Here is a 9,131-nt window from a genome sequence, read left to right on the forward strand (position 1 = left end):
ACTCCCGTGCACACGTGTTGGACCTAGCAACTCTTTTTTTGTTCTCAAAACAAATCACGTGTCTGCACAACACCAAGCAAGGCACACGTATACAGTTGACGTACACGTCCAGATCAGCAGCACCGCATGGGCCTCGCGCCATGCCGCTACCTTCTCGGCCACCCAGCACCTGGGCCTGCAGCCGTCCCGCAGAAAACCAGAATACAGCCATCCTGCAGAAAACCAAAAAATTCCACGCCTTGGCCCGCCTGGTGACTGCCTCCTACGGCGCTCGCGGAGCTCCGTGCCCTAACCGCCGCTGCTTCGGATCCGACCTGCCGCTACCTTGGTTGCTTCCGATTGCTTCCGAACCTGCTACTTTGGCCTCCGTGTCGCGACCATCTTTGACCTTCACATCAGACCTTATCTGCTGCGGACCGTCAACAGATCGGAACAGAACACGACGCCCCTCTTCAAGACCGACCATCGCAGCTTTTCCTCTTGATCAACAACGATTGAAAACCTCTTCGAAACATTGCTCATGATACCACTTGTTAGAATAAATCCGAGGCCACCATTGATCATCCGAGGATCAAGCAATCACACGAGGCACGACACCGAAATTTGTTAACGAGGTTCACCGATATGGCTACATCCCCGGGGCTTGACTACGGACGCTCCTCCCCGTGACACCGCTACAATACCGCACCCCGGCCGCCCGGGCGCCGGCACACGCCGCCGGCTTCCTCGCGTGCCCGTGCTATTATGTTGGCATATGTTACATCGTGTGTCTATCCCGCTATATATGAGAGGCCTAGGATACAAGTGTCCTATTAGGACAGAACTTCTACCCTGTCTACACACAGTACGACTCCAAGTCCAACTGTAACCTAACTTGTACATAATATTCGACACAACTCTAACAACATATAGTATAATGAGTATTACTTATTACCATTATCATTTTCTAACTTATCATGATGCATTGATTACAAATTATGTTCTTCCATATTTGTATGAGGTGATGAGAAGGAAGATATATCATATAATCCATATCATTAATTATTCTTTATCTATTTACTTACGATCATGCATTAACTAAGTATGCAAGGTGGTGGAGAGAAAAACATAGATGATGACGACCATATCCTTCATTTTAATAGCATGTATTATATTAATCATACAAGTTACAATGCATTGGAGGGTTGTCCCTAAAAATCTACCATATCTTTAAGGAGAGCACACTAAGAGCCAATGTATTGGGATACATGGTAGCAAATAAAAGCTACGGAAATAAAGATAGGAAAACCCACCGGTGATCAAATTTCTATTCCCCAAAATAATGTATTTGGAATCCTCTTTATCTTATAGTTCTTCCAATAATGAACAACAAACTAAGGCTAATGAATACTCCCTCTGTAACTTAATATAAGATGTTTTTTGACATTGTCATGGACTCTAAAAACGCCTTATAAAAAGTTAGGCCATTTTCAATCAGTGAATAAATAAGGTGAAAATGAGGAAGCAGGCAGTAAAGGTGAGGCGTGCGAGGGAAGCACAAACAAGTAATCCCCTCCGTTTCTGAGCGAGAGAGCTTCCTCCTCCTCTGGGTCCTCCTCCTCCTCTTCTGCGCTCCTTCGGTTGTCCGTTTCTGTCTTCCTCCATCAGTTTCTTCCCTTTCTATCTCTAGGCAGGTTGCGTGTTAGGGGGATGCTCTGCTGCTTCGGCACCCGCGCGCGCCCTGCTCAACCTGCTCCTCTTTCGCGTGACAGATCCGTAGTGATGGCCAGCAACAGCGCCAACAACTTGCTCGTGGCCGGCGAGGGGGGAGCCGACCGTGCCTTGGGCTCCCAGGAACGCCGCCTACGCCGCCGCCGCGGCGGCTCCGCCCAGGTAGCCGAACAAAGCGAGGCTCCCGACACGAAACTGGCCGCCCGGTGGCGCGGCGCGTACGGGGCAGCTGGGATGGTGGGGAGCTACCGGAAGATCATGGAGGACAAGGTGTCGCTGCACCCGTCCTTCTTTACTTGGGTTGACGGCTCGCGCATGCACTTCTTCGCCGTCTTCGACGGCCACGGTGGACCCGAGGTAACCTAACCGTAGATCCCCAATCATACTCATGCCAACTCCTCCTCGACTCTACACGTTTGAGCGTTGTGGTGCAGGTGTCTGCGCTGTGCAGGGACCATATGCACGCAATCCTTGCGGATGAGCTGGCCCGCGCGGCCGCAGCCTACCAGAAGGAGCATCAGCAGGACGAGGAGGCGGAGCATCGCGCCTGGAAGGCCGCGCTGACACGGAGCTTCGTGCGGGCGGACGAGCTGGGGGCGTCGGGGGTGCCCCGGGGCACCATAGGTGGGTCCACGGCCGTGGTGGCGCTCTTGGTCCGCAGCCGCATCATCGTGGCCAACTGCGGCGACTCCCGCGCCGTGCTCTGCCGCGCCGGCCGAGCCATCCCGCTCTCCGGGGACCACAGGGTGATATTAAATGTGTCATGTGTATGTAGGAGTATTTCTCTCATTTGGTCGGTCGGACAAATTTTAGCTTGATGCGTGGATGCAGCTGGACCGACCGGAGGAGATGGCGCGTGTCACGGCGGTGGGCGGTGTGGTGTTCAACTACGGCGGGGTGCTCCGCGTGCAGGGGATCCTTGCCAAGACGCGCGCGCTAGGTACATTCTCACACGATTGCCCTTCCCATCCATGCAACCGGCTGGCATGCGTGTTGTGTTACTACTTACTAGTTGCAAACAAGCCACCTTCCTGAATTTGTTTGCTACTGGTCAGTGTCTCTGTTGACTGTCATTAGCCTATATGTTGCCTTTTGCCATTACTTCGACCAAAGCTGCTGGCGTGTTGTTTTGTTTTTAAGCACCACGTTTTGTTGTTCTCATTAGCATTGCCTATATATGGAAGAGAGAGGACAGTTTTTCTTTCAGAAATGATATGTAGCGAACGTCAGATTTCTGGCTCCTCCCAGAGAACGACTCTAGGGTCGTTAGATCCATGGCACCAATCTTGATGCACGCTGAGTAGCCACGTCAGAAAAAACCGTTCGCTCTTGAGTTGTCTATGTGGGAACACTCGTAGATGAAATGGAGGTGCCCAGCCGATGTCCACTCATCTCCATTCCTCATCCATTCACAACCATGGGGAAGAGCTCCGGCCGGAGGAGGGCGCGACCACGATACTCCTCACCGGCGACCATGCCTGGGCTGCTCTCGTGAATAGGTGGTAGGCGCGATCCCCTCCAGCTTCAAGCTCCGGCCCGTCTTCATCATCCCCATAGGTCAGGCCACTGCTCATCGTGTTTGGTTGCACGAATTTCCCATTGGCATCGCTCCTGAAACATCAGTGTCCAATTAGTTCGTGTCAAAGAGATCTTGTAGTATAGTGTTGTGTCTTGTGTGCCCTTTGATGTGCTAGAGGGATGCAGCTATATTGATGTTGTTCTTCATATGTTGTTTGTTAGCTACAGTAATTTGATCATGTGTATGTGTTGTGGAAGATGATTCCCCTAGGATTGTTGTGTTGTTTGCACAAGTGTGATAAATGTTGCCATGGCACATTTCTGTCATTTTTTAGGCTGTCGCCTTTGTGGTTTTGTTCCGCTGCACATGGCAAGTTATAGATAAAATCTGCCCCTTAAAAAATTTGCAAATTGGTTTACTACATCACGACAAAAAATAGAGAAATTTGTAAAAGTAAAATGGAAAAATTATGAACTGTAACATGGAAAATTTAGAAGAAAAAAATTAGGACTGATCATATGGAAATTTAAGAAAAAGTTTATCTCCTACATCATGGCAAAAATTACAGAGGTTGCAACAGTTACAAGGCAAAATTATGAAAAAGTATTTTATAGGACAGGGTATTTTTATGTAAAAATTATTGGACTAATTGCATGGCAATTTTAGTGGATAATTGTGATCTCTAGAACATGGTAATTTTTTAAACAACTTTGAAAATGTTTAGTGTTACAACATCATGGCAAAAACGTTAATATGAATATTATGGGGGGCATACTTTTTTATTGAAGACGCGGAAAAAATACTTAATTTGCCAACTTTTTTCAAAGACCAAATCTCGTAGTTTTATCATGTGCCCAATGCATTTGCTACATATGCCATCTTTGTTAAAGATCAAATCTCCTAAATTTGCCACCGGCCAACTTATAAATTTCAAAAACATGCTGTGTTTTTACAATCCCTAACTGTTGCCATGTTCTCATGGAAATTTCCTAAAGCTGGCATCTTTTTTATGGAAAGAAATCCCTAGCTTTGACATGCACCCTTTTCCAATTTGCCAAAAGTAGCCATGTGTTTTCTTAGAGAACAAAATTCCTCAGGATTGTCATGTAGGTAGCATGGCATTTTTATTATTCAGACCATTGCAAATTTATCAATTGTACCAAGGTAATTTTATTTTAGGTAACATGGCAATTTTTATTATTCGTACCACGACATTTTTTTAGTTAGAACATGGCAAATTAATTAATTAGACTATAGTAGTTTATTCCAGATAGCATAAATTGTTTATTATTCTAGAACAATGCCAATTTTATTCGTTATACCATGGAAAGTTTGATAATTTCACCATGCTAGTATTATCTTAGGTAGCACGGAATTTTTATGGTATTTTGGAAAAGTTTCTACTTTGTCACATGGGTGTTTTAGAAAAAAAATCCATTTCCTAACCAAGATTACAATTTTTATGTATGGCAAACTTATTTTTTGGACCATGCAATGTTTTGTTTTACCCATCATGGCAATTTTAATTTCACATTGCACGACATATTTATTTTGAACATAACCATTTGAAATTCCTATTTTTTAAATTATTTTGGACCATGGGAAGAAATTTCACTCCATGGCAATTTTATTCAACAAAGCATGGTAAAAACATTGAATGGCATAGAAAAATATTATCGAACATAAAATGGCAAACTTGTTTTGGACATTCCTTGTCAAAAAATACATATAATGAAACCATGACAATATATGTTAGTTTTTCACATTTTTCCTTGGCAAAATCTTGTTTGCCATTATAATTTTTATGAAATAGATTTTTTTGGTTATATCAAGGTATGTGATGACAACAAATAATTTTCAAAATTTAACATGCTTTTCTGAGAAACAATTTCTCCTTTTAATTTGCTAGGTGACCAATACATTTTCTAATTTTCCATGATTTATTAGTGGATGCAATTCTATAGAGTATAGGATGATTTTTTGAATATATATTAGAGCATGGCAAATGTAAATTTATGGTTTACTATGCCATTTTATGTATTAGGATTTTTGTACTTTTTGTTTATGGCAAACTTTTCCGAAAAATGAGTCAATTGGGCCTATCTTTTTTTTCATGCATTCTCCATGGGCGAACTATGAGGAGAAAGGGTTTCGTTCATTGCAGGTGTCCTCCCCTAGCGAACACATCGTTTACTGGAGGCAACCCCTAGCTGACGATCACCACCTATCAAGCTCCTTTTCCATTTTTCTTGGGCGTGTTGCCTTATTTGTAAATTTAAATAAAAGGCTAATATATACAATACTACCATTTGTCACAAGATTAGTTTTTTTTAAGTTTTGTCTTCTTCATGCCCACATGTTTTTTTTGTTCAAAAAATATAGACTCCGATATTAACATAAGAAAAAGGCGTTTTATATGACGGAGGTTGCAAGACAGAAAAACACCAACGATGTTGTTGATGAGAACTCCACCAAGGGAAGAGCGTCGTTGCAACAAAGAAGTATCTGCGCCACCACGAGGACTCCACCAAGGGAATCCTTCTTGAGTATTTTTAAGCCACTTGAGCCACACAATAATGTTAGCAGAGTAGAAGGAAATGAATGTACAAGGAAAAAATAGCCTTCTTACATAAAGACAAAAATAACATCCAGACATATGTAATCAAAAAGGAAGATTTAGTTTTTGCGTCCATGTATGACCTTCTTATGGAAAAAGCAAACTAAAACATTGCCTTCCATTTAAGTACCAAGAAAAGAATGTAGAAGGCGGGGTGTATCCTAATTTTCAAAGAAACAATTGAAACATAGTAGGCTCAGTCATAAAAATAAAATTATGGAATGCCCGATTATGTTATATACATACATCTAATAGTGTACCAAGATGTATCAATGGGCACAATTCTTCTCTAGTTTTTGGAGCATGCTTCCATAGCACCAACAGATACAGATGGGGCCACTCATGATAATATGTAGTGAATTCGTGTATTTATTGTAGTTGCATCCTATTATCTGATCAAATATTGCATTGAGCTATCTTTTCACAGTCTTGCCTTCAACAACCATACTTGGTAAACCATGAATTCAAACCCATTAATAGTCTTACCTTTAGCAAGGATGTTATTATGTGTTGTTGCATTAACATTGATGTCAAATAGATAGTTCAGATTCCCTTTATTTGAACATTGTTGTTTTCTGATAAAATCTTTCATAAGTGGGTACTTACTTGGTCTTGATGGATGGTGAGAATTGATTTCCTAATTAATCCCAAAATAAAATAACATAAATACCAATTTTACTTTTTTGGAAAGGTTATTCATTTCTATAACAAGTTGATTTTTCTTTAGTATATGTTTTGTACTGATGCTTAAGGTATTACATCTCATTAAACAATGAACTATACTCACAGGGCACACGCTCCTCAAGCCTAAAGTGATATGTGAGCCAGAAATTACCATAACTGCGAGGTCGGAGGATGATGATTTCATGATCCTTGCAAGCGATGGATTGTGGGATGTGATGTCAAACACGGTGGCCTGCAGCGAAACCTGGAAATGCTTAGAAGATAAGAGCACCAATGTTGGCACAATGGTAGGCCGCGAAGAAGAGGTTCGGTGTATATGCGCTGCATTCCACCTCACGGATCTCGCCTTCCGTATGCATAGCCGAGATGACATCTGTGTGGTTGTGATTGATCTAAAGATGAGGGGTTAGCTACAAAGATCAGATCACCATCTCTACAAGTTACAAATTTGACCTGATAGGAATTCAGATCTATGCAATCATGGCAAAGCTGTGTTGATTGGGATCTTAGCTCTCTAGCTAGTCGGTTGGTTTTATTCAATAAAAAGAGTCTGCAGAATAACTGGTAATATGGATGGATAAATAATTGCCATGGATTGAAAATAGAGTGTGATTGTGTGGAATACAAAGATATGTGTAAATCAATGCAAGGATGATTGGATATGCAGTTGAATTTTATGTTTCCTGCATACTGTCCCTGTTGTTTTTCTTAAGCTAGCATTTGATTTGCACTTTGAATTGTTATTAGGGCAAGGCAAGTGTTGGGTGCCATTGCTCCCACAATTTAGTGTTTGCATCTGGTTGAGACTTGAGGGGTGCACTGTAGGATGATGCGAAGCTAGTCCTTGTCCTCGTCATCGGAGACAAGGTCAACCGCCTCTCGACATCCACTGGAGGGGCCTACCTCACCATCAGTGTGGGTTGCCAGCTGCGCCTCCTCCCCGTCGTCATACATAAAGTAGCCCTGCTCATCGAGCTCGTCAAAAAGCTGGTTGACCTCCGCGGTTACTCTAGCAGCCATCTCAGTGTCCTCGTTCTTCATCTGCTCCTTCTCCTTATTGGCCCAAAAATCACGCTCCGCTACAACAAGGTGTGGATTGGCCTCAGCATACCTAGCCATGTACTGCTTATTCATCTTGGTCAGGCGGCGTTCCTTCACCTCCTTGCGAGAATAAATCCGGTAAGGAGGGGCAAGGACGCATGTTTGGCATCCTCGGGGAAGTCTAGGTCAGCCAGTTTCCGCCCATACATGGAAGCCACCGCATAGTATGCACGAACGGCGAGCTCGGGGGTATCAAACGTGCCAAGCAACGGCCAATCACCATCACAGATGATCTCCCAGAGTCAAACACCACACAACCCAGTCGCAGGAGGGCGGCGCGGGGCCATCCTCCTGCACGAGTGTCATGTTAGAAGGGTCTCTGTATCAAACTTAATTTTGCAAAGTTGTAAACTAAATGAAGAATACACAACAACTCTTCATGTGGGTTAACTTTCAGTCATTTGATGCTCCCTTCAACAACTCTCACCTGTCAAGTGGTGGCATATATGTATGGTGGGGCACTCCTTGCATGTTTATTTTCACAGTCGGTAAGGGTCGTTACTCCCATCCCTTCTTGCTTTACCAAGGTCTCACAGAAAGAGATGAGAAGCAAAGACCACCTATGAGAATAGCAGGTATCTTTCCTCTCATAACATCTCTCATCTCTCAATGTTATTTCGACCGTCAGTGATGGTCGGTCCTTTCGTTCTCCCCTACTTTGCCGAGGTCTCATAGGAGGACGACGAGAAGGAAAGACCACCTAAGAACATCCGGTATCCTTTCTCCAAGAGTATCTCATCTCTCACTCTCATCTCTTTCAAAAGGAAGCATCATTGGAATGAAAGTGAACACACTACATACCTAATAGCGACGCATACCCAAAACAAGTACAAGTTAGACGCATTTACTAAGTACAACCATTTAAACTACATAATCTAGAAAGTTACCTAAGGCAATATCTAAGAGAGCAAGCAAATTGCAACGTGTCGATAGACCTTATCCTGCTACCCGATTCAGACCATGTGTAATCAACTTACTAAAAACAGCAACAACACAACATCAACAAAGCAACAACAGCGGAAGAAGCAATAAGCAGGGTCATTGATCTGGAGAAGCTTATTGAGCAGTAGTAGTAGCAGAAAGCAACAAATAGCAGTAGAAGCTACCTCTAGCTAGTGGCAGTAGCAGTAGCAATTAACAGCAACATACCTAGCAGCAGCACCATACCACCACCACTAGCAACAGCAAGCGGAAGCAGATTAGGCGGAGCTCACCAGTCGATGCAGAGCAGAACAGTGCAGCAGTAGAGGAGCCTAGTGACGAGCAGCACCCACAAGGCTGGCCGCAACAACATCTACATCAACAGTAGCAACATCAGCAATAGCAGCTCAAGCATCAAAAAAAGAATTTCAGAACAACAAAATGTTGCCATGTATAAAAAATTCAGATTTCTTACCTTTGGAAGCCGACGGTGACAGAGGTGGAGCATGGTTGGGAGAGGAACAGGGTGATGAGGAGAGGAGCGACGACACGGTGGGGAGGCAAGCACCACCGAAACCC

General features: G+C 43.5%; 1 protein-coding gene across 1 annotated transcript; it reads left to right on the top strand.

The window, feature by feature from the left end:
- Positions 1 to 1,968: 1,968 nt before the first annotated feature.
- LOC119289844 (probable protein phosphatase 2C 37) lies at positions 1,969 to 7,132 on the top strand. The gene is made up of 4 exons (XM_037569051.1): positions 1,969 to 2,067; positions 2,145 to 2,456; positions 2,542 to 2,650; positions 6,636 to 7,132. The coding sequence occupies exons 1-4, from the start codon at positions 1,969 to 1,971 to the stop codon at positions 6,938 to 6,940; spliced, it is 825 nt and encodes a 274-aa protein (XP_037424948.1). The 3' UTR covers positions 6,941 to 7,132.
- Positions 7,133 to 9,131: the final 1,999 nt, after the last annotated feature.

Source organism: Triticum dicoccoides, chromosome 4A (genome assembly GCF_002162155.2).
Source record: "Triticum dicoccoides isolate Atlit2015 ecotype Zavitan chromosome 4A, WEW_v2.0, whole genome shotgun sequence".
Lineage (NCBI taxonomy): Eukaryota > Viridiplantae > Streptophyta > Magnoliopsida > Poales > Poaceae > Triticum > Triticum dicoccoides.

What these genes read in the sequence shown, in the direction of transcription:
- LOC119289844 (XM_037569051.1), top strand. Translation starts at nt 1,969, where the DNA reads ATGGAGGACAAGGTGTCGCTGCACCCGTCCTTCTTTACTTGGGTTGAC. An exon ending in ACGGCCACGGTGGACCCGAG is followed by an intron (nt 2,068 to 2,144) that starts GTAACCTAACCG and finishes GTTGTGGTGCAG; the next exon opens with GTGTCTGCGCTGTGCAGGGA. An exon ending in CGCTCTCCGGGGACCACAGG is followed by an intron (nt 2,457 to 2,541) that starts GTGATATTAAAT and finishes GCGTGGATGCAG; the next exon opens with CTGGACCGACCGGAGGAGAT.